At 43.7% G+C, this 25,583-nt stretch overlaps 2 protein-coding genes and 1 pseudogene across 3 annotated transcripts in view; all 3 read right to left on the reverse strand.

Annotated features, from left to right (window-relative positions):
* Positions 1-585: 585 nt before the first annotated feature.
* On the reverse strand, positions 586-9,263 carry tnnt3a (troponin T type 3a (skeletal, fast)). The gene is made up of 12 exons (XM_076732410.1): positions 9,260-9,263; positions 8,538-8,690; positions 6,661-6,678; positions 5,798-5,816; positions 5,604-5,649; positions 5,393-5,509; positions 5,163-5,240; positions 4,945-5,058; positions 4,043-4,155; positions 3,828-3,918; positions 2,899-2,939; positions 586-720 (listed from the first exon to the last, which is right to left on the reverse strand). Exons 1-12 carry the CDS (start codon positions 9,261-9,263, stop codon positions 687-689), a joined length of 828 nt encoding a protein of 275 aa, XP_076588525.1. The 3' UTR covers positions 586-686.
* Positions 9,264-17,513: 8,250 nt separating this feature from the next.
* Positions 17,514-25,583, reverse strand: part of lsp1a (lymphocyte specific protein 1 a) — a 30,234-nt gene continuing 22,164 nt past the window's right edge. For both annotated transcript variants that reach the window (XM_076733903.1, XM_076733904.1), the window contains exons 12-14: positions 24,684-24,770; positions 24,258-24,366; positions 17,514-18,318 (exon numbers count right to left, since the gene is read on the reverse strand). In XM_076733903.1, the coding sequence (XP_076590018.1) occupies positions 18,299-18,318; positions 24,258-24,366; positions 24,684-24,770 (216 nt within the window). In that variant the 3' untranslated portion in view covers positions 17,514-18,298. The remainder of the gene's footprint in view (positions 18,319-24,257; positions 24,367-24,683; positions 24,771-25,583) is intronic.
* LOC143321759 (uncharacterized) lies at positions 21,404-22,198 on the reverse strand (annotated as a pseudogene).

The raw sequence follows: 25,583 nt of genomic DNA on the forward strand, positions 1-25,583 counted from the left end.
TTTCTGTCCTTTAGAACTTTAGACATACAGGCTTACATGCACATAAGAAGCCTTATACAGTTTTATTTTTTATTCATTTCTATTCCAGTGTAAACATGTGTCTCCCATCGTTCTGTGTGTGCGTGGCCTGAAGGAGCTTCAGCTTCACAGTCAAACTGCTGCACGGTGACAAATCAATGAACGGCGATGCCTTGAACGGTAGAAAGATGTTCCGTTCTGTCTGCGCTTGGATGAAAACATACTGAGACTTTGTGGTCGCTGGTGAAAATGCAGAGCCTCCGTATCCTGCTGACCACGTCAATAAAAGTCAGTTAAACTCTGCAGGTGGAGAACAGCGTTGAACAAAGGACTTTAAAATTACACGGCTAAAAACACTGAACTTTATTGACTTGTGAATGAGAACAGATCTACAGACATGGCTTGAAGAGTCACACTTTATTTACAAAAACACTGAGAACCAAACAGTGGAGGGTCAGGAAGCATGACGGCAGCTTTTATTCCTATAGAACAGCGGCTAAAGGCTCCTGGTTGCAAGTGTCAGGACGTGGTTTGATAACTGCAAAGTAAACCTCAGCATTACTGGATTCTTCTGAGCTATGACCTTCGCCACCGTGTGCGTTGTTTCATCAGGCGTGCGTTTGAGACGATGGCGGTTTGGTTTCTGAGCGGCGGCGAGTCGAGCCACTTTACTTCCTGACTTTTCTGGCTCCCTTCTTGCTGCTGTAATGTGAAACAAAAAGGACAGAAACACGTCAGAACTCTTTGCTGTGGACTTCTGAGTCTCCTCTAGCGATAGCCTGTCTGGTTCAGTGCCTTGCTCAAAGGCAGGTGTTTCCCTCCGGCAAAGCCGTCTGTTAGCGTGTCGTCAGAAATTCTTTCAGAAAATGTTCTTTTTCAAAAGAAAAACACTCAATTACATAAATCAATAAAATGCTAATGAACGCAGAAAGCAGCCTGGAGACGACACTCTGCAAGTTCAGACTGAAGTCAAACACGAGCTCATGCAGCACTTACCTGCACAGACTCAATCACGGCTGAGTCCGACAGCCTCTAACCTGCCATGAACACCTTTACTGTCGCATTCACACACAGTGAGTGAACGGGTCAGTTTGAGGAGGACGACCGTCAGTCTGAAAAAGGATGAACTGCTTCACATCATAACTTTCACTGATGTTCCCGTGACTTTGGTTTCTATGTTTGCTGAAAACGACTTTTCAGAAGGACAAAAATGAATTGTTCATATTAAAATCTGGCTGTGGGGCCAGCGCATGTCTCATCCATCCTTTTTCAGAGAACATCAGAGAACCTCCTCGTGAAAACACAAATAATTCAGGTGAGTTAAGTTAGACTGACGTAGAGAAACAGAAGAGGTCAAAGACAAATGCTAACATCATGAAAACTGGCTCCTGACTTCTTCATCAAATGGAAACAATTCAAGTTTTCTACGTTAGCTAGTTAGCCTAGCTGACTGGCTAACATAGCTAGTTAGCCTAGCTGACTGGCTAACAGAGCTGTTTAGCCTAGCTGACTCCATGATCAATCTAGCCAAATTAGCCTGCTGCTATTAGCTGGTTAGCTCGCCTGTAAAGCCTTTAAAATGGTTTTGGCTTTTTCCCAAAAACAAAAGTAAATTATTGTAACTTTGAGTCTGTTTTTATTTATTTATTCTAAATTAAACTTCAACCTGCTGAAGGAACTTATTGTTCCCAAAGCCGATGGCGTCACGGTCCTGAAGACAAACTGCTGCTGTCTCATATATTTGGACAAAGACTCGACCACAACATGTCTGAGCTGTGAGGTGGACAGAAGCCGTCCTCTCCCTCCATGTTGACTTTGGTTTGGGCCTGGAGGCTCACGGCTGGTGTTAGTGAGGATTTGGTGTGTTTATGGCTTTTTTTTGTCTCATCAAATACAAAAAAATGACAAAAATATTTGAGAAAGTGTTCATACTGAAATTTGGTAATGCCAGAATCTCCAGCATGAAAAACACTGCCTTGCCCATATTCTCCTTCCATTAAAGGAGAGGCAGCTGTTTTCTGCCATAAACTGACATGAACTGTCCCGACGGCTCGGGAGCAGTTATGTCCGGCTGAGGGAAGGGATCACACAGACATCAGCTGGGGTGTCAGTGAACGCAGCGCTGACAGTACTTACTGCTTCTGTAACTCGTCAATGCGGTTCCTGAACGTGAGCACCTGAAAAACGACACAGCGGCAGCTTTAACACACACCTGAGCACGTTTACCTCCGAGGAGAAGGCCTTCCCTCCGCCCTCCTGAACGGGCTCCGCCTCTGAAACCTCCACTGACTTACCTGCTGGACCGCTCGCTCACACACCTGACCGAAGCTCTGCGATGCTCAGACTGACATCCAGAGCAGGAGAGGATGTGGAGGAGCTCGGTCACCCAACACCACCTTCATCTCCACTTTATCTGCTTCCAGCTGAAGAGTTTGATCCCAAAGATGACGACTAATCGAATGACAGCTACTAAAACACCATTGGACCACCGGAAAGGATGAAAGGTGGTCTAATGGGCTCATGTCCAGTTTTGTGACTGCTGACTCAGCATTCATTTGATTTTCTTACTCTTATCAATAAAAGACAGTGAGACATCTGTGAGACATCTGTGAGACATCTGTGAGACATCTGTCAGACTGAGGTACATCTAGTTTTTAAAGCACTAAATGAATTCAGATCCTGAATTTTAACGTCACAGCTGAATCCTGAATTTGTCACTTTTGGAAACAAACTCTTCTGTCTTTGTTCTTATTTTGATTTTCTGGTGGTGCGTCGTCTCCTCTCTCGGCCAGCGGGGGGCGCTCTGGTTCTGACCTTCCTTCATGCTAACATGCAGCTAACCTGAAGCCAGCAGGCAAACACCTGCTCAGCTCTACTTACAATTTACTGAGCTCCTCAACTCTCTTACGCAGGGTTGTAACCTAGAGAGAGAATCAAAGATCACATCCAGGGTTCAGATCCAGAGAAACTCTCAGCTGGACGTCGCCTCAGGACACCACCACCACCACCATCATCATCATCATCATCATCATCATCATCATCATCATCATCATCATCATCATCATCATCAACAACAACATGTAGCTGGTACCGGCTGAGAAAGGTGTTGTCGGTGTAATTTATCTAAAGGATGAACTACGATGTTCAGGGGAGTTTAATAATCATATATAAACTATATTTTAAAACTATTCAATCAGGAACAATCTGACTGAAGAATGAATTAATAAATATTATAACCAGAAATGTAAAAGTTCTGTAATCGACAGTTTTCAAGTTTTGGTTGCAGAAATGTGAAGAGATTTGGGTCTGTGCTGATTGAGGATTGAGTTTGAATGCACTGATCAAAAAGGGTTTTAATCATTCAAACTGGATCTGATTTATTAGTTGTGACGACCTTTCTGCTTAAATAATCCACCAATTAACCTCCACGACTCACGTAACCCTGTGCTTCAATTGTAAAAACCCCCATAAAAAGCTCATTTAAATGTGTTTTATCGATCCAGGAAGATTTCAAAGATCGTAACAAAAAACTTAAATTCAGCTTTATCATCTGGAGGATTTGCTCCTGTTTTCATGTCATAATGTTTCACTAAATATCTGCAACCTGTTAAAGTGCATAAAAACAAGCAGAAGAGAGAGAGAGAGAGTTCTTCAGACTTCTCTGAGCCATGACTCAAGTTATCTGATATATTTAAACCCGTCGTATTTTATCTTCTATCAGACATGGGAGCCGTCTTCTCAGCGAGTGTGAGGCGTTAACGTTAAGTCTGAGAGGCTCTGACAGTGAAGGTCTCAGCAGGAGGCCTCACCTCGTACTTCTGCCTCTTCAGTCTCTCCATGTGGTCGAACTTCTCAGACTCCAGCTGGACCATCCATTCATGCAGCTCTTTGATCTTATCCCTGCAGGAAACACGAGGTCAGTCAAACACCACGACAGAGCGATGGAGTCCTGAGGTGTGTGTGTGTGCGTGTGTGTGCGTGTGTGTGTGTGTGTGTGTGTGCGTGGTGCGCGTGTGCGGCGTACTTCAGCTTGTCCTCGTTCAGGTGGTCGATGTTCAGCGCCTTGCGTCTGGCGGCCAGGATCTTCTTCTTCTTCTCTCTCTCAGTCTCTTTCTTGCCTCCTCTCTTCTGGTCGGCCTGTTCAGGACGGACGTACAGACGCAGTCAACAGATATTCACCAACACGTACTCACGTCTTTACTGAAGTACAGTCACTTACCACACAGTACTGCATCTAAGTACAATTTTGACATAGTTGTACTCGAGTATTTCCATTTTATACTACTTCTACTCCCCCTGCACTTCATTTATTTGGCACTTATACTCATTAGTTACTTACATAAAACATGATATGCTAATAGGTTATGAAGCAGTACTACTAATATACCCAGTAGTATACAAACTACGTAAAAGTGGCTCCGCATCGATGAACTACAACATTAAAATGACCTTAAATGTATTTAGTGGTGAAACCAGAATAATGTAATATTCTTAAGTAATACAACACTGTGAAAGGAGCCAGTTTGCATCGTGAGTACTTTTACTTTGAGATTTCTGAGTTTCTACCTGCAATTGTGTATTTTCAGACTGTTGTACTTCTACCACTGAGTGGCAACACAACAATTCAAAAATACTCTGTTACAAGTAAAAGTATGTCGGTATTATCAGCAAAATGTACTTAAAGTATAAGAGTAAAAATACTCATTACTCATTATTACTTCGTTATTGGATCATTATAGGTTTTTGGAGGTGTACTCTGCAAAGTACAAATAACTACCGCTAAAGTAAAAAGTACAATATTTACATAAAATATAGTCCAGCTATAAAGTAGCATTAAAGAAATTCCAAGAGAAGTACCTCAGAATTGTACGTGTGGTACTTAAGTAAATGTAAATGTTGGTGTGGACAGCATCAGTGTGCACTGACCCTCTGCAGGTGGCTGCTGTAGTTGGAGCCCATGCTGGAGAGAGCCGACTTCTTCTTGGCCTCCTCCTCCGCCTTCTTCTTGGCGTCAGCCTCCTCCCTGATCCGCCTCTCCTCCTGGTTCACACAAACACGTCAGAGTGAGACCTCGAGCCGAGCAGACTGAGGATGCTTCGGGGTTAAAGCGGAGCTCCCGATGGACTGAGGGTTAAAGCACCAACCTCACGTCTGGCCTGGCGCTCCTTCTCCTTCTCAGCACGGACCCTCTGCTGCTCGGCCCTCTCAGCACGACGCTTCTCCTGCAGCACAGCAGCAAACGCAGCGTCGCTCACTTCAGTCCACACACGTTAAGTCACCGGGTGAGACCTCCTTCATGTCTATACAGTAAAAATGAACCTCTGATAGCTTAGCATAGCATTGCAAAAAGGCGGGAAACTCAGCGCTAACTCACAATCCTGTCCTTGAGGGCGATCAGCTCTTCCTCCTCCTTCTTCCTGCACTCAAAGTGAGCATCGATCAGGGCCTGCAGCTCGATCAGATCCTTGTTCTGACGTTTCTTCTGGATGTCCTGCAGGGCAGAAGCACACAAGACGACGCTCAGCCAAACAGAAACTCTCAACGTCAGCCGAAATCCTTCACGTCGTCACGTCAGGTCTGCTTACATCAAAGTCCACTTTCTCACCATCAGGGATCTTGGGGGCGCTGGGCCTACAGGAGAGAGCGTTTGGGTGTTGAGTTCACTGCCGTAACTCATCGTAACGTGTTTTTAATGTGTTTCTTTTCTCTTTTCGGCCCAGCGGCTCAGATTCAGTCTACAGAATGATTTGGAGTTTGATGACATGAGAAGGAAACTTACTTGAACTTTGGCTTCTCCTCTGCAGGTTAGGAAATGAAGAGGGGACAAGTACATGTCATCGGGTTAGAAACAAGGCAGATTATTTCATTTCTCTCAGGCATGACAAGGATTAAACTGTATGGTTTTGGCTCTATGTGACACATTAGATTAAGATGGCGTCCTTGTTTATCAGTGTTTAAGTTAGAGTTAGGACAACAGGTGAATAAGAGCAAACAAATGAAAACTGCACATAGTAGAAATGGAACCAAACAGGTTTCAGCAGGAGATTATGGAGAACATGTTGCTGTGAGTGCAGCTACAGTAAATCTGAACGGTTAACACGGTGTCGCGTCACGTCTCTTCAGCTTCAGTGCTTCTCTTTCTCTTTGCTCTGAGAAGTCGTTGGTATCGTTGCCTTTCGTATGTGCTGGACGTACAACGTGTGCCGTGTTTTCTTTTGGTTTTTTTGGCTTGACCCCAAAATCAGTTTTATACAAACAAGACAAAGTCATTTTTTCCATTTCTTTCTTTTGTTTGAACCCAGATTCTGGCGGCTCCATGCCATGCAGATGACGGATGACATAGCAAGAGAGTAACGGTGGGTTCGCTGTGCAGAGAAGCACGTGTTAGCATTTCATATTCTTTCACCCTTTTTCTCCACTAGAAGAATTTGTTTCAAAGCTCGTTCAACGAGCATTTCTTTCCTTCTGAATTCAATCTCAGTGCCAATTGGGCAGCGCTCCTGGATTTTGAACGACAGGTAAAATTTGGACAGACATTTTGTGAAAAGCAGGCGTTCCCCGAGTACAGACGTCAGACCTGGACACTGTGGTCCTCCCAAAACCAGAATTTCAGATTGGTCAGAAGTTTTTAAATCAACATACCTTCCTCTTCAACGGCCTCTGCATGCAGCAAGCATCCAAAACAAAAGCAGAATAGACAACAGCATTAGCAAGCAACTAAGCAGCAAACTGTACAAACAATCGGCTAAACACAGTGGAGCTACGAAGCCATGGCAGCCAACCTTCTACTGACTCACTTAGAGATGAAGAGGAATTTTATTTACTGTGAATTCTCAAATACCAGCCCAGTCTGAAATGTTTACGGACAGCACGGACAAATGAAGGCAGGTCGCTGACAGATGTGAGGTAAAAACATGGAGGGATCACCTGTACTAACATGATAAATTCAGGGTTCCTCTGTGCCGCAGTCACGTACTGTAACAGCACTTTGTTCTTCACGTTGGCCTAACAGTAATTAAAAAATCAAAATATGAACTACAAACTGGAAGCGTTTGGAAAAAAAGGGACGCGCCTCACTCAAATACGTCAAAATAAAGCAAATAAAAGCCTGCCTCTAATATAAGACGGCCACAAACAACAGTGAATAAAGGCCAGTATTTGAGAACCGATGATAAATTCTTGGTTTGCAGAAGTTGCAGTTTCAGCTTCAAGCAGCTCAACAAAGTGTGACCTCTTTAACATTTATCCCTGCATTCACATGCCAGCGGACATCTCAGAAACGTCAAAGTAAAACGTGGAAGCTGGAGAGTCAGGGCAGATTTGGTCATTATGATATATATTAATCATAAATCATAAATTTAATAGCATGAAATCAAAAGCAAAGCTCCTTTTTCAATTTTTTAGCAATTAGCATGTGAATGCAACTCTGACTTGGATGACTTTCCCACCAGCATGTTAGCGTAGTATAAAATGGGACGGTGATATCCATTACGCAAATTTTGAAAAAGATGAAGACGCCATCTTTTTCTCTTCTTTTTACTGAAAATGTATTTTCATGCTTAGCTTTACAGAAGCAGTTTAAGACATGTATGTAATCTGATGTTTACCTTCATCAGATATCAAAATAATGAAAAAGCAACCATGTACGCCAAAGCCCTAGAACTAATACTAGTACACAGAGTACATGTGGTACAGTAGTAAAAGCAGGGTTAGGCTGATAAAAGAGGCCAGATTTTTTAGAATTTAAGGCCTAAAATAAACACTTTGTCCACTGTGATTGCTAACATTTTAGCATGCAGCAAATCAAGCTAAGTTGCTAATTAAGTAGTACTTGTAAATTTGTTAAATAAGCATAAATTGTTTATTTTGCGTTGTGAATCGACAGTTTTCAGAATGAAAATTATATAAACTTTGGATTAATACTGTAGTATTGCTGCTAATTTACTGTTTTGTGCTACATGCTAATGTGTTAGCTCAGATATATCTATGGAGTTGTTGAGATAATTTAAGTTTTTACTGTCCATTGAAGTTGTAAATGCCAATTTGCCTCAGACTCCTCCCTGAAAAACATGTCTCACTTTTTCATAAAGAATGTTTGATAAATGAAAATTTGAAAATATCTTTAACAGCAGAAAAGCTAACCCTGATATGGGGCCAGACACTGGCTCTTTATGTCAGCCTAAACCATGAACTTCAGAGCAAAAATATTGGCTTTCAAATATCCATCAAACAGTGACTGTAAGATGTTTTGGGTAGGATCATCTCAACATATCAACATATGTTTATTTTCTATTGAAAGTAATCACATCCCATCTCGCTTCCTTTGAGTGCTGCATGAATGGGCCGTCTTTGACTTTGTCCAGAGGTGAAAGGAAGGTAGCGTTAGCATTAGCAGACATGGTGAACATGTGTGCGGATCAGGATTAGTGGGGTCTGTCTGGCTGGCTATAGCCCGTGGAGCGCACCTGTCGCCTGGGAAAGGATGATAGAATACCCCCTCCCCCCTCCATGCCACATACCTTCAACCTCAGGTTCAGGCTGTGGTTCTGGCTCTGGTTCTACCACTGGTTCTGGTTCTGGTTCTGGTTCTGGCTCTGGCTCTGGTTCTGCCTCTGGCTCAGGGGCCGCCTCAGGGGCCACCTCTACTTCCTCTACTATCTCCTCTTCTACAACTACACAACATGCAGCGAGTCACGAGGGGAGAGGAAGGGCAGTGAGAGGGTTAATGGAAGCAGGAGAAATGGAAAGGGGGAAAGAGGTGGTTGGGTGAGTGCATGAGAGGGGGAGATGTGAGATATGAGGAGGTTCATGACGGGGCAGTTTGGGGGAACTGCCACCGGATGGTGCTAAAGCAGGTGAGACAGCAAGCAGTTACAGGAGGGAAAAGGTCAATCATTGATGTTCAGTCATTGATGGATGAAATGTGATCAGTTCCTGGAAATACCTGCACTGCAAGTCGGTGTGGTGGAAGACAGAAAGAGACAAACTCTATCCTGACGCAGTCTACTTGTTTAACCTGTGTCTTCTCATATACCTCAGATAATGTTAGTGTTAACCAGCATGCCACAGAAAGTACATGTGGAAGTAACAACACACATTTTCAAAAGTGACTGACAAATTAGTATCAATGACATGAGATTTATCATCCGGAGTCTGCAGGCTGCGTCTTACCATCGTATTCTTCACGTCCGTCCGAGAAAGAAAGGAGCAGAAGAACATTATCAAAAGATCCCGTTTGTACCCATTTTTGACAGAATACAAAATGTGGGTACACTGGGGATCCATGCTAAGCATACACAACACAGTCCTCCTGGGCTGAGCAGAGCTCGCAGGCGTGACGTCAAAGTGGCATCAAACTTCCTGAATGTCACTTTTCCTTTTATCCTGAGTGTTCAGCTCAGGAGGACTGTTCAGTTGCAGATGGTCATGCAGAGTTGCAGGACTTGTTGCCAACAGGTCAGTGCAGACTTGTGCAATTTAACATTTTAGAAGTTTAAATTTTGACTTCACACCGTGTCTTTGACACTGCCCTGATGCCAGCTCTGGTGCCTGCAACCATGCGACAGGGGGAGAATAATACATGTGCAGATTTGCTTAACAGAGAGAGCATTATTGCACAACTTGAATCTGGAGGAGTCAAGCCAAACCTGCAAACGTATGAATTTGTCCAGTGCAAATAATCCTCTACAGGGGATGGAAAGTCAGTTAGGCAAGATTCAGAAAGTATACTGGGATTTAGCATGGAACTCCGGGCTGTACCTGGACCTAATTTCTGTGGATTTTATTGTTTTAAATGAGGAAAATGGTGCTACTTACCCTGTTCACTGCAAGAGAAAGGGAGAGAAATTCTGATGTAGACTTTAAACAAATCATCAAAATATAGCATGAAAATTCCTGTTTGACCATGAATACAGTAGTTTGACAAAATAATCCTAATTCAAGGTCCACTTGGTAGCTTCTTCCAGATCTTTCATTTGAAGAACACAAGTCTCAACAGAGATGCTGTTGAATCTTTGTTGTGTGTGGACAGTGAGTTAAGATTAATCTGTCAAACTGCTCATCAGAAGGTTCAGAGTTTTTAATTCCTGAATGAAAATGTGGATTGACTTACACTTCCTCAGTGTCAGACATGGTGAGAGTGGACTTTGCAACCTGGATGCAAAAGAGAAGAAAGCCAGTCAGTAAGGAGCGACTGAGCGGCTTCTATATTTATAGCTCAGGATTAAGTTGCAGAAGTCTTAAATATCTGCTGTTGGCCCCACCCTGACCAAACTCCACCTGCTTGCCTACGCATATTTCACCACTACCCCCAAAAACAACAAATTCTTTGATGTAGTTTCACTTTGAAAGGTTTAGTTCCTCATCGCCTGAAATGTTGTACAGGGATCTGGATTTGAAACATCCCCCAAAATTTGTCAGATCCAAACATCTTTGGTTTATAATTAGTGCTCGACTTTGGACGGAAATTCGAGCCCCGGTCCTGAATCTGCTTCTCTGATGATAAGTGAGAAGGCAGCCAAACATAGATTTATGCCAGTGGAATGTTTTCAGCCGCTGTGAGAGAAGATTAATGTTACAGTTGGAAAAAACGGAGTCCTGCGGGGGTATAGGTCAACCTCCTGCCCTCTGCCATCACTCTGCCTCCATCTGGCATCCCAGGCGTTAAAGAGTTTTTATCTTTAGAAACACATATCTTCAGCTCTGAACAGTCTGCAGCAGATTCTTTCACATTTAAAGTCATTCTCAGCGTACCGTCCCGTTGTAAAATTCCAGACTGGACACAGCATCTGATCAAAACCCTGCACTGACGAACACACACAAGCTGAATTTATTCAGAACTTGTTCTATCAGTGATTGGATGTCGGATTAGTTGCCCATTAGCCTCATTAGCTTGAGGCCACCATGAAGGCGTCACGACATCACAACTATTTTCATCAGACAGCTGCACAGGTCCCAGATCCGGTTTCAGTGGACCCAGTGTTGAAGATTGGGTTCCTTCCCCTGGACCACCACCCCTAATTCCACCTTCATCTCCTTATCTGGACGTCTCGCTCTCACATGGTTCCTTCAATCATCTTCCTGAGGTTCCCTGCTGACTGGGGCCACTTTGCTCAAGAATTAAAATAAACCCAGAAAGGGAGCCGTGAAGGTTAAAGGTCTAATGTTTGGCTTCCCGCTATTTGTTCTTTCAATCTCGTAAATTCCACATAAATTTGTGTGAGTGAATGTTTTGAGTGTTTACACCAGCTTGTAGTATTGGTAGTCAGGAGAACAGTCCACATTTAGATGATTCCTTTACATGCAGGTTGGACATTCTTGGCTCCTGTTCAAGATGTTAAAGTGTTGATCCTCAAGCTATGAGCTCTTTAATGTACACACATGCCACGCCCATTTACAGCTTCACCCATGGACAGCAAAATTAAAACTATAACCTATGAGCCAAGGAAACCTGCAGTCCAAAACAAGTTCCAGCAGTGTCCCTGTCTTAAAGTATCACAAATAACAGCCCCATGTTACATAACTCATTAGTATCATCTTCTGTCTCCTGAAGCGGAAAGCTGCCTCAGAGGCTTTAAGCCGCCTGTAAATCCCTCAGGTATGAACCTCGGCCGGGTCACTGGACTCCGACCAAACCGGCACAAAAACAACAACAAAGTCCTTTGAGATAACACCGGGTGCCCTGAGGAACTTCAGAGCTTCATGTTTTAACCTCAGCTGAAGGTTTTACATGGTCACAGACTCCAAAAATAACATTTCTCAGCTCTGGAGTTACAACCCAGTTCAGCCTCTCAGCCACACAGCTGCAATTAAACACCAGCATAAACTAGATTTCAGTGCCACTGAGCTCAGACGCTAAAGCATCAAAGGGAGGCCAGTTTCCTCTGTGATCCACTATCTGAACACAACCGTCTCACCCCTGAGCCGGCAGCAGCCTCTTAGTGGTGGCAGTGATTTTAACACAAGTGGACTCAGCTGTCCTCGGTTTGGGTGATGTTTGGGGACATTGCACTTGAGCTTCCTCTCTACCACGCACACCCTCACCCTCTCCCCTCCTCCTTACCTCAGAAAAGCTGAAAGAAGTGAGCTCCCTGCTGGCCGAGACAGGCTGTAAGGTTCTGCAAACTTACCGCGCTGATTATGTCCTTGTGTTATAGTGACACACGATCCGCTCGGCCTCCCCATTGGCTGAGGAGTCGTCCTGGAGGCGAGGCCGGGCCTGCGGTGGGGCAGGTTCCATGGCTCAGGTCCCCCTCCCACTGCTGGCACTCAATAAGGAGATGGAAGGGTTGAATGCTAAGGAGGGAGGCTCAAGTTTGGAGAAGGGGGCAGCCAAGACACCCCCAGGTTGCTATTCTGGGGCAGCTGCATTAGGCAAGCAAATTTCATCTGAGTGGGAGAGGAGAGTTGGACGTCAGGGGAGCGAACCAGGTTCCCCCGAACTTCTTATGTGTCTGGGACACATAAACATAATGTACAGCATGGTCACAGGAGGACAAGACCTGAACAATTTGTCTGTCCGAGCTGTAAATCCTACATATTGATCATCTTCTTCTTGGCTTCTTTGACTACTTGTCTACAAGAATCAGTCAGAAGGACAAAAGTATCATCAGGAAAAGTCACTGGATGTATGTCAGACAGTTTTAGTCCATGCAGGTCCTCAAAACACAAAAACATCACGACAACTGAGATGCTACACAAACACCACCGGGCTGTCCGTGTGTAGCTCCTCATTTTAGGCTGAATTTAAGGAAAAATATGCTTGAATGAGAAGAAATCAAACTGTCAGATAAGAATTGTTTGTGGATTCTGCTGCAGGTGTTTTACAGCTTGACTTTCTTCACATTTTGAATCAGTTAAAATGCAAACTCTGTTTCTCAGTTATGTAATATGTGAAGTCAATGCTAATGAGTGTTTGTCCTTCCATGTCTTTTAAATGCCCAACTGAAGATTAAGAAATGATCTTTTTATAATTAATCATTTTAATTCAAGTCGTATTGGATTTAGTTGCATTTGATTAAATGAGAAGTGAGTGATTGTGAATGAAGGCCTGTGTTTATTCATTTTCTTCTGCAGCATCAGTTTGATCTGCTGCTCATGTCTTTCAGTTTAGCTGTAAGTCTGAACGAGTTGCAGCATGAATCACTGAGCAAACTCGCAAAGCTTGATTTCTAAGCTGGATCTGTGATGTTACTGTCTGTCTCGGCCCCCTCTGGGATCCTGAATGGTCTTCTACTTTCCTCCAGGGGGCGCTACAATGACATAATAAAGAACAGAGGCTCTTGGTCACCCACATGTGCGAGTTTCAAATGTTTTCATGTCACAGGAAGACAGATAGACAAACCTGAGGCTAGAGACCTCCTGCTGTTACCGTTGGACTGAACTGTTTCAGGGTGTAGGACAGTTACAGAGTGCATCGTCTACGTTCATGTGAAATACACGACGGTCAAATTAAATCTTTCTGCCAAACTGCACAAGCAATTCCAAGCAAATACGATTGGAATTCCATTAAGGAACGTCCTTTCCAGGACTGTCCTGCCATCATAAACCTTTAGAACCACAATTTTAACCCCATGAATGACCCCCCCAAATCCTGCTGAGTACAGCTGGAACTCACTCAAAGGCTCCTGAAAGCTCTCCTTAATCACACAAAACCCCACCATTGAAAGGACTCATGGGATCCCCAGAAATACTTCTGAAACCCCATCTAAGCAGAGGTCAGTAGCCTCATAAAGGATCAGTCAGAACCCCCAAAGATCCTTTTAATATTGTGATAGATCCCTTAACCACATGACTCCCCTACAAGGACCTATAAAACACAAGAGAATCCAAGAACCCCCTCAACACATTAGTGCAATCAAATCATCTACAACTACCAGCACCTGAAGGTTCGTCTGCCACACGCATCCCTTTAAGGATGCCCTGGAACTCTCTCAAGGACTCCTGGAAGCTCATCTTAAACTCCCCATAAAGACACTCTTGGAAACCCCTCTAATACTTCTGGAATGCCATACCCACTCCTGGATCCCCCTCAAGAACCCCTGTTATCCCCCAACACCTTTAAAACATCTTATAAAGGTTCTTGGATCACAGGCTTGTTCAAATAACACCTCACAGGTGCTCACATCATCAGGATGGTTGTATCATTACAGATTTGGTTCTCTGAGGATTAAGATGTTGTGCACTGACAGTGTAACATGATTAAATTTGGGTTTGATTACACTGAACTGTGGACTTTGGCTGATGTGAAGCATCCATATCTGTTTAATTCAGGCACATCTTTGTCCCTTAGAGCACCATCAAGAATGTTTAGACCCCTCACAAAGATCTTTGGAACTCCTTAAAGGATCCCTGACCACCATCATGATTCGTCTGTATCGGTGCAAGAACCCCTCAAAAATCCCCAGTCCCATCAAGAACCCCTGAACAAGGATTATTTGTATAGAATTCAAATTAAACCCTTTCTGAGCGTGTGGTGGAGCCCCCTGCCGGCTCCCAAGTACATCCCTGGAGGACCCCCAGGTGGCCCTCAGCCCCCACTTTTGGAGCCTTGAGGTGGTGAAACCTAAAGTCCTATGGCCTCTCTGCGCTGCGTCTCGCTCTGCTGTCACGACGACGCTGCTGTCAATCTGAGCAGCTCACAGGGCTCAGGACTTATTTTTGGACTGCCATGGCGTCTGTTCCTTCCATTTGTAGGAAGGGGGGTCGAGTTGGGCTCAACATGAACCTGCCGCTCTGACACTCCGGGCTGGGACAAGCAGGCAGCAGCCGGCCGGCCGCCCCCCGAGCAGCAGTCGCACAGGTAAACACGCCATAATTACACCTTTTATTCTCCAGATAGAGAGCAGGGAAGATGTTAGCAGCGTTAAGGGGGCGGCTGCTGTCGAATGCAGAACCCCCCTCCTCGGCAGCCAGACAGCGGACGTGTTTGGAGAGCTCAGGGTGTTTTTTCTCGTCCTCAGTGCAACATGAAAGCACCAGCAGGGCTGAGCTAAGTGTTAGCCTCGCACTGATTCTACTCCCTGCGGCTTCAAAACACACTCTGCCCTGTCATTTACGTGTCCTGGCTGCAATGGGGCATTACTGAATGATCACATGTTAGATTTGAGCTGCAGCCTTCCTGCTGTGTAATTGTGGGGAATAAAGTTGAATTTGATAGTTTACGCTGAAATCTGAACGAATGTTCTCTCCTGTTGTGTCAAGGGGAACCTGCCTGGAGCGCTTTGAACATCAGCAACAAGTTTTTACCTGGTATGTTCCTTCTTTTCCATCTAAACTCACTGTTTGCTCTGTTTGTGTGTGAAGCTTCATAACATCACTGGAGGTTACTGACTTTTTGGGGTGGATTCATTTACTTAAGGAGGCCATTGTGGCCCAGCTTGGATTTTATTACACTGCTATTATTACCCTTTCCTCTTTTGAACTTGCATCCTGAAGGCGCTCCAAATACCGAACCTACCAGAGCCTTAAAAGGAGGAGTGAGCTCTCATGTGTCAGACTGGCAGCAGCTTCAGGGAGGGATGTGGGCGTGGGGGCTTTAAAACAACCAGCTCTGGCCTACATTTCACTGTGGTGACACACATAGTAAACTGAAGATATTGAACAGTTGTTTTTGTACGGACTGCATGATGTCAGCGATCATAAACTTATCTGACTCTTATTTTAAGGTCAGATTTATTGCACTAATGTTACGTGATGCTTGCAGAGTTTTAAAGAAAGAACATTTGGGGATTTAGGAATAAAAAAAGCAAACAGAACAGTTTCACAAAATTTCTCCAAACTCTGAGCTCGATTCTTCCTCCTTCTATGTGAAATCCTCGTCCTCTGGTGTGATTCGGTATTCTAAGTGACAACATATATCCGAGGCCCTATCCAGTGTCACTGGGCTGTGATGTCATGAGGTCAGATGCTGTGCATTCACTTTCACCCTCCAGCAGATATATATACACATCTATATGTGTGTATTTATGTGGGAAGAGGCATGAGAGGATCCTGGAGCTTAGCCTGTAAAGCCTCACAGAGCTCCTCATGTCACAGTGCAGATCTCTGATGGTTAATGTCAAAGATTTGGTAAAACACACAACACAACACAACACAACACAACACAACACAACACAAGCATAAAGAATGTGTAGGAACTTGAGGTGAAGGATGGAGAACCTGGTTACTTTAACCCAGAGAATTATCTCGTCTGCTGATTTTGACCTTTCCTCTAGCGCCACCAGCAGGATAATTGTTGCTCTTGTATGTAATAAATATCAAAAATCAGTTTGCTGTGGATGTTCAGGGTCCCAAGGATCAACCCCAGTGATTCTGTTGACCTCCGAACTTTTCCTCCAACACCATCAGAATAAAAATGGACAGATCCTCAGAGGATGAACTCTTTAATGACCCTGTGACCTTTGTTGTAGCGCCACCCTCAGGACAAATCATCAGGACGTTGCTTGTTCGGTTAATGTTTTAACTTGGGTGTGACAAAAATTGCAGCTTCTGTTGAACTCATTCATAACTCAGTTCAAAAGACAAGAAAACACTCGTGGAAATATTGTCTGCACTCATAAACTCAATACTACTTTTTCCAGCTGCAGTTGATTCAGTTTGTACACAGCACTCCTGTTGTATGAAGTTTGTGTGTTAATCCCTGATTAGGCTCCATCTGATCTGCATCACAGCATTCTGATTTATTGTTATTGGGAAGGTGATGCCTGTAAAATGCCAGGAGTCTTGAAAAAGGGAGCAGCTGATTGGCCGGCCTCCTCTCTGCCTTCAAACTAAAATTAGGCCAAGTAACAGCTTCCAGATCAGCTGTGAGGCGGTAACATCATCCAGGAGTTCAGCTCGATTCTCCTGTTGGTCTGTCAGCTTGCAGCACTGATCTCTGATCTCTGAGCACTCAGACATGAGGAGTCAGCTTCAGTACATCTGTGTGTGGAGTTCAGGACACACTTTGTACCTGCATGAAAACCAAATTACTGATTTATATATTTTATTCAGTGCAGTAAAAGTGCATTAGATTGTTTTTAAAATGTAACCGTAAAATGTTAAAGTGTATTTTTTTAATTGTTAGTTCATTCTGCTTTGATATATAAACTCTTCATTTTAGGTCTTTTATAAAGTACTTTATTTAAAATGCATTTACAAGTTGTCCTGAGCATTGTGCATGGACTCAAATCTAAAGGGTTCATCCTCTGAGGAACAGGAACGTTATTAAGAAATGTCATTATAATCTGCTTGTAACATCATAATGTTTCCTGTTCCGCAAAGAACCTTCTGTCCTGATGGTGGCACTACATTAATAATCATCCTCAAGGGACCAAGAATTACTTCTAATAATTTGATGAAAATGTAGGTGGTAGTTGTTGTACCTCGCTTTGGATTGGCCAAAGTGGATGGACGAAGATTTTTGAACATTTCAGGTGCAAAATGATATAAAGATTTGTTTGATAATTTAACAGTGAATAGAAAAAAGATGAGTAGAAAACAGATTGAGGGCACTGCAAAGGTAGAAAATGATTTTAATTTATTTAAGAAAAAGAGTTATAAACACAAACAATCAGAAATCAGTAAATGGATATTAAAGGTGAAAAATGTCTGCAGTTGTACTGAGACAGAGCTGCTAAAAACACACACAGGAAAAGAAGTTCAGGTGTATCGATCAGGTGTTTGTTTGATAAAGTTCTGATGTAACAGATAATCAGTGTCCTCCATTCTGGGTAACCGGCAACACCGAGTGAACCTAGACGATAATCTCAGTGTTCATACGTTCAGTGTAATTACTTCAATCAGTATGAACTCAAAGTACTTTAAGTCTCTCCTGAGCTTGTCGAGCATGTTTCAGATTGTTCGTGAGCAAAGTTTAAGTGCAGAACAGAGAACGCCGAGTAGTCTCGATCCATTAATTTTACATGATTGGAAAAGCTAAACCTCTTCTATTCAAAAGATTTTTAAGTTTCCCTACACGCCATCATACAAGGACCAAGCAGAGATTAGGAACGATTCACCTAAATACTGTAGTGGAGACGAATACAGAAACATTAAAGCTCACAGGCAGATATATACATAATAATAGAAACAGATTGTCAGAAAATAGCAGAGATGAAACTGAACAATTGTAGACGTGTCATGATCAAATCTTTTGGACTTGAGCTGTTGGTTTGTTGTCCAGCTGAGAGAATCAGACGAACGTGATTTATTGGAATAAATGAAATATTGAGTCTGTAACTGCTGCTTCTGTTCGACGTCTTTATAGCCAGTGGTGTCCTCCTGAAGACGCAACACCTCCTCAGTAATCATGATATAAATCTGCAAAAGACACAAAGAGAAAATGTTAAATATGCAGATTTTATAAAGTGGTCCAAATTTCTATTCTGTTACCTTTAGGACAAACACGATGTTTGATCTTATTGATCTGAAAACAGGAAAGCACTAAAAAGGCTGCAAGACTAGTTGAATTTTTCACCAGAGGAAAAGCTGACAAAGACATGTCAACATTTCGAAACCTTTAAAAAGTGAATTCAACTTTAAAACTGAATCTGAAAATGAACGAGGAACTAAAAGACTTTAATAGAACAAAAAGATGATTCACTTCTACTTAAACTATGTCTAATGTGACATGCCAAAAGAAATGCTGCGAAATATATTTAGCACAAGTGCAGAAATCTTGACGACAAAAATGACGCACAGGTTGAGACTTTGAGTCTTGGTTAGTCAGAGCACTGGCCTGAACTTAACATTTGACGAATGTTTTGATCGTGACTCGCTATGAGTCTGCCTTTCCTGAACCTTTCTTTTTGAACTTTTCTCCACAGGGTGCTGAAGCACTCATGGCTGTCGCTTACGGTGCTGTCACCCAGCTTTCCCAGCAGTACCCGCCACCCCTGCTGCCCAAGCCCGGAAAGGACAATGTTCGACTTCAGAAACTCCTCAAGAGAAGTGCCAAGAAAAAGGCCTCCGCTCAGGCATCGCAGCCTGCCGCGCTTTTCCGCTCCAGCCTTTCCCCTGTGAATGAAGCAAGCCCTGACCTCGAGCACAGTGACCACTCCACCCCTCCCAAGACTCCAGAGACACCGTTCAGCCTCTCCAGCATCCAGCAGCCTCCACGGTTCACCGTCAGGCCGCTCTATCAACATGTGGCGTCCCCTTACCCTCAGCGTGCAGCATATGGCAGAGCAACAAGGTTCTCACCTCAAACGGTGGCGATGCCGTCATACTCTTACTCGCAGCATGTTACCACGGTTTCATCATATTCTGCACCAGCCCACCTTTCTGGAGTCTCTCCTGCTCTGGCACCAGTCCCCCAGCTGGTGGTACCCAAAATATCTCTGCAGGCTTCCTCTGTGCCTGAGGCAACAGTACCAGCTGCTGAAGTGAAAAAAACAGCTTTTAGCACAATTGCTGAAACTCATACTGGTCTTAGACCTGCTGAAGCTGAAGCAACCACTCAGCCACACACAAAACCAGGTCCAACTCCTTATCCAGCAACAGGGGGGCAAGCTTTGATTCGTCCTCTGACTGTGTTAACCCCTCTCAAATGCAGAAGTCCACGTCCAACATTCAAAGCGACTGAACCTTCAAGATCGCCCAAGCCGATGTTTGATGTCCCTCAAATTAGGATGTACACAGCAAGCACATCATACTACGAGACATCTAGGACTCCACCGGTGTATGACTCAGCTGGATTAACGGCTATTGGCAGCACAGTGACTCAAAAAACAACACCAACAGAAACAAAACAAGATTTGACTCAGCCTCCTTTATTGGGCACAGATCTCCAGAGAGGAACACCAACATCAGACACTAAAAGAGGCACTACACCAACCGAAGAGAACTCAATCATGACTCCAGCGTCTGAAATCAAAAGAGTCACCCCAACAGCTGAAATCAAAAGAGTCACCCCAACACCTGAAATCAAAAGAGCCCCCCCAACAGCTGAAATCAAAAGAGTCACCCCAACACCTGAAATCAAAAGAGCCCCCCCAACACCTGAAATCAAAAGAGTCACCCCAACACCTGAAATCAAAAGAGCCCCCCCAACACCTGAAATCAAAAGAGCCCCCCCAACAGCTGAAATCAGAAGAGTCACCCCAACACCTGAAATCAAAAGAGTCACCCCAACACCTGAAATCAAAAGAGCCCCCCCAACAGCTGAAATCAGAAGAGTCACCCCAACAGCTGAAATCAGAAGAGCCACTCCAACATCTGAAATCAGAGTTAAAACACCAACTTATGAGCTACAGACATCGAGAACTTCAGTAGGACGGCCTAAAACCCCGGCATACCACGTAACTCGGGCTGCAACGCCTGTATTTGAAATCTCAAGACCCAATCCTCTCTTGTTTGCAGTGTCTCCCATCACAGTAGAGCCAGAGAGGTCAAGAACGCCCAAAACAATTTCTGCTGCAAGCAGTTCGTCTGCTTCTCAAAGTGTCAAGACTACTGAGCTGAAGCCTACTGGAACAATACTGAATGGGGACATTCATTCAGACATGACACCTGCAGCTATACCAATCCAACAAAGTATTAAAAAGTCAAAATCGGAGCCTGATCTGACAAGAGAGAAGATCCAATCTACTCCAGTTGGCTCTCAAAGACTTTCTGAAACTCCGTCATCTGTGCCAACAACACCAGCAGTGACTTCCCGTGGCTATCAGAGGCCAAAGACTCCAACATACGAGGCATCCCGACTTATGACCACATCACCTGGCTATAAAAGACCAAAGACACCTACATATGGGACATCACCTTCTGGTGTATCACCTGTAGCCTTTCAGAGACCCAAAACTCCAACCCAAGTGGCTCAAAAATCAAAGTCTCACTATCGTGGACTGACACCAGCAGAATATACTGCTTACGGGGGAATCAGAACTTACTCTCCAGCATTTGGTATGTCCATTTCTAAGGTACAACCTGAAGAGGATGTTAAAGCTACAAAAGAGGAATCAGCAGAATGTAAAACACCTACCCAAGAGCCATCTGTGAAGGGACAATCTATGGCCGATGTGTCTAAAGTCAAAGAAACCCCCAAAGAAACAAATAAACCCCATCTGAGGGTTGACAAGGCTGCCACCACCCCCTCAGCTCCTGTTATTATTGTTTCACAAGCATCTGACACCTCAGAAGCAGCATTAACACAAAAGACAAGTACGGTATCCAGTCAGGTGGAAGTAAGACAAGAAAAAACTGTGATTCAAGAAACACCAAAGGCTAAACCTCCAACAGGAGTGGGGAAAACTCCTGAGAAGCAGAAGGTGGAAACACCAGTTCAAGAAGTCAAACCAAAGATAAAAACTCCTGAGGCCAAACATCCTTTGCCCAAAGGTGATGACCAGGATCCTCTGAAGGCAGTCAGAAAACTTTTAGGCAAAGATAAAGTCCAGACTGCAGAGCAGAAGTCAGGAACTGAAACAAAAGCTGTCGTCACAGATCAAAAAGAGCCGGAGAAGTCTGCAGCTGCCACCAAAGCCAAGGCCGAAGGCTCAAAGCCAAGCACCGTAGCACCTGCTTTCCCTGTTAAGGCAGCTGCTGCTGAGTCGACAGGAAGTGAAGACAAAGGAAAACATAAGAAATCTGAATCAGCTTCGGAAGTTAAATCTGCACCTGAGAAAAAGGAAGGCAATGAGTCCCGACCAGCAGCCGAGTCCCTTCTCACAGCCATACAAAAGCCAAAGGGGATGAAATCCAAGGTGAGCGGTTGGTCCCGGCTCAAGAAGCACATGGTGGTGGAGCAGGAGGAGCCCAAATTTCCAGAAACAGGCTCTCAGAAGGAGGCCGCTGAGCAGGACCAGAACGAGGTGAAGAAGGCCGCTGAGCAGGCCGGCGACAAGCCTGGAACTCAGGACGAGAACCAAACCAAAGACACTCCCAAGGCAACGCAGATGTGGGACGCCGTCCTCTTCCAAATGTTTTCCACCAAAGAGAGCATCATGCACCAGATCGAGTTAAGCAAAAAAGAGGAGGAGATGAAGGAAGCGACGAAGGATGAGCTGACAGAGATACCTTCATTTGCATACCGTCTGCCCGTGCTCCTCTTCAGTCCAAAGTTTGACGCGAAAAAGCTTAAAGAGGCAGCCTCGAGGCCGGTGACGAAAATTTCAACAGTTTTTGAAATGGGTCTGATTGGGCGCAAAGGTAAAGACGAGGAACCAAAAGACTTTAACAGGAAGGCGAGGGGCTTCACTGCCATTTAAGCTGCTCTGATATGTAGAATCTAAAGCGCCAAGAGGAAAATGTAAAGAAAAAAGTTCTATGTTTAATGTACAGGTGCAGAAATCTTCGCCGCAGAAATCATGTACAGGTCTGGAGTCTCCGTGTTAAACGAATGTAGTTTGTGTTGTAGAAAAGTCAGCCTGAACTTTATACTTGACAAATGCTTTGTGCTGCGTTTGTGTGACTGGATGTCTGGATGTTTGTATCTGTGGATTAGCTGCAAAGAGAGAGCTCCATTTGTCTTAAAGTCATTCAGACGCCACATCAGATTAAAGCGTTTATGTTTTAAGTAATTTCAGAGCTTCTCATTTGTTCCTTCATCACATGTTCACAATATACATAGACTGAATATAGATGGAAGTTAAGGACTTGAAGACATTTGGTTATTGACTGTAGATCGCTCAAGATTTAGAATTCAGGCTGAAAAGTCAACCTCTGGTCTGAATAATCGACAGTTTTAGAATTTAAAGTTAATGATTTTAAGACAAATCATGTGTGAAAATTATGTTTTTCTTCAATGATCATTCAAACATCCACTTTTATTCAAAATGGTGCTACTTGCCTCAGGGTAAGATAATGGATGTGTATGTAGACTATAAGTAGAGTAGATGGTTATTTTTTGGGATTGAACTTTCTTAAAGTCACAATGAAAACGACATTTTAAGAGTCTCTTAATTCGACCTCCTTCCTGTTCAAACGGGATGTGGTGGGACTTAATTCAGCGACGGACCAATCACAGGAAACATCAAGAGAGGCGGAGAAGACGCAGATTAGACGACAGAAAAACGTGAATTTCATTTATTGTTAAAACAGTTAAGAGCAACTGCAAAATGAAGAAATGGATGTACAGAATATTAGAAAAATCATTTGAGTTTGAGTCACTTTTGGACGTCATAGAGCTTCAAAATGTTCCCTCTTTTCATCCCCACCAATCACAGCGGAGGCTCTGTGATTGGTTCTGATGAAATAACGTGAGAGCAGAACAACATAGATTCACCACATTAGCAAGTCACTGTCTGCTGGATGTTTTTCAGCTCATTCACTCATCCATCACCCTCCGTGTCATCAACAGTCAGTAGTTCACTGAGCAGTGAATTCAGATTTGGGAAACTTCCCATCTGTAAAATGCAGCATGTTGCATTCGGGGACTGTTAGCAGAAAGTAGTTTATTCCACTGTTTTTGTTCCGTCGTAGGGATTCTGGACATCACTGTAAAGGGATAAAATTCACACTCAGAAATGAATAAATGTCCAGACTTAAAGCGTCCAGGCAGTGATTTCGCTTGTCCACTCTGGAAACAGTTCAAATGAACAATTGTCTGCTCTTAAAGTGCTTGATTTCATTGTGATTTGAAGATGGCCGCTGAGCTAAAAGCTTCTGTAAGTTGTCAGAAAAGAGTGATGAAGAGCAGCCTCCACCACGACGGAGGTCAGCGGGGTCAAAGGTCAAGAGACACAGGCGGGTTATGGATGACGGCGACGCAGGGCGGCGACCCCGAACTTTATTCTTCTAGTTTTCTGTTTGAGCGTTTGTTTTCTATCGTTCCTTCTGATGATTTCCACTGCGTGTGCTGGAGGTTCTGATGGAAGCAGGTAAAGTTTCCAAAGAAAATGTGAAACGTAGACGTCAGATTTTCTGTGATTCACTTTCAAAATAAATACGCAGAGTTTCCCCACTGACTTCATCTGTTTCTAATGCTTGAACACGAACAAACCTGATCAGCTGTGGCCGATAAAACACTGCGGCCTCTTTTTTAAATCAGTTAACTGGATGAACTGATGTGTCATTTTATCACACAACTCCAGTGGTGTAATGTAACTGAGTACATTTACTCCAACACGTCTCACAGGATAAAACACTTTTTATATCACTACATTTACCAGCTGCAACATGAAAGTGACGAACACATGACTCAATAATTCTAATCAGTCGGAGCAGAAGAACACAGGCTTTAATTATAACATGAACCTGTGAACTCCACACAGGAGGTAAACTAACATTTCAGTGTTAATGCACTTGGAGCCGTTTCCTCTTACCAGACTGTCCGTTAGCGATCTGTCCTTCGTCCTCGTTGTCCACAGGGATCTTCTCATATTTTCCGTGTCCAGTGACGACAAATTTGTACTTTTTTCCAGCTGCTGAGACCTGAAGAGACACGAGTCAACGTTTGTTCCCTTCGATGTGTCTGAAGGATCTTTTTCACGTGTTCATCGTCCCGTCAGTGAAACTCTTTGCTACTACTACTACTACTGCATTTTGTACTTTTTCATGTAATTTCAATGACGCTGCTTCACAGAGGCAACAAAGTGAAGACAAACACGTCAAACACATCCAGGAGATCATCAGAGGTAAAAACTGTGTGTGTGTATGAGTGTATTTGTGTGGTGTTTTGTCTGTGTGTGCATATTTGTGGTGTATAGTGTGGGCTTTGAGTGTGTGTGTGTGTGTGTGTGTGTGCTCACCTTGGCTCTTTGTCCGGTCCTCCCTGATGAGTCTCCAATCACCTCCCACATGTTCTTCTTCTGCATCACATCTCCAGCTTTCACATCCTGACAAATTGATCAATAATCGATGCAACATGATCAATATTCAAAGAGCAGTCAGAAGAGAGAAAGGAGAGGTTCAGTCGCTTCAGGTGGACATCAGTCTCATGTCTGTGTGTGAAGCTGGAGTCTGGACGTGGTTAGCTTAGCTTAGCATAAAGACTGGGAACAGAGGGAAACCGCTAGCTTGTTTCTGTCAGAAATCCACCTGCCAACACCTCAAACTCACTAATCAACTCTGCGTTTCTCCACACAGACAGAAATACAGAACACAGTTTGTGGTTTCACAGCGAGTTTCCTGCTGGAACTACTTCATGTCGAACAACAGCTGATCGTGTGACTCTGCTGCCAGGTTTGGTATCACTGTGCCTCACCTGAGCCCACAGACCAAATCTGGCAACCCACACAGCACAGAAGCACCAGGCGGATGGATACGCTGTTTGTCAGGAAATAGTTCCAGCACATGGTGTATGTGCCATCAGAGCTTTGGTCTTTTATTAACTTTGAGTGCAAATAACATGAGTAACAACATGTAAGACACAGTGAAAAGAGAAAAACAGTGAATCTTCAAATGAAAAAAAGGATATTTGTCTGACCTGAAGTAACCTTTACTTAACTTTCTAAATATTCTTTTAATATTTGGAACAATAAAACAGACGTTTGTGTCTCATTCACCGATTTTCACACATTAAATATCTTTCACATAAAAGGAATTGAGAGAAATTCTTCTTCTTTTCCGGTGCAGCAGAGGAAGAAGCCGTTTTGACCGTGTTATATCTTTTTTCTCCACAAGAGGGAAACCTCACATCACAAAGCTGC

This window comes from Chaetodon auriga, chromosome 6 (assembly GCF_051107435.1).
Source record: "Chaetodon auriga isolate fChaAug3 chromosome 6, fChaAug3.hap1, whole genome shotgun sequence".
NCBI lineage: Eukaryota > Metazoa > Chordata > Actinopteri > Chaetodontiformes > Chaetodontidae > Chaetodon > Chaetodon auriga.

Coding starts and splice junctions, on each gene's coding strand:
- tnnt3a (XM_076732410.1), bottom strand. Junction 5,059..5,162: donor AGCGCCAGGCCAGACGTGAG/GTTGGTGCTTTA, acceptor TGTGTGAACCAG/GAGGAGAGGCGGATCAGGGA. Junction 4,156..4,944: donor ACAGCAGCCACCTGCAGAGG/GTCAGTGCACAC, acceptor CGTCCTGAACAG/GCCGACCAGAAGAGAGGAGG.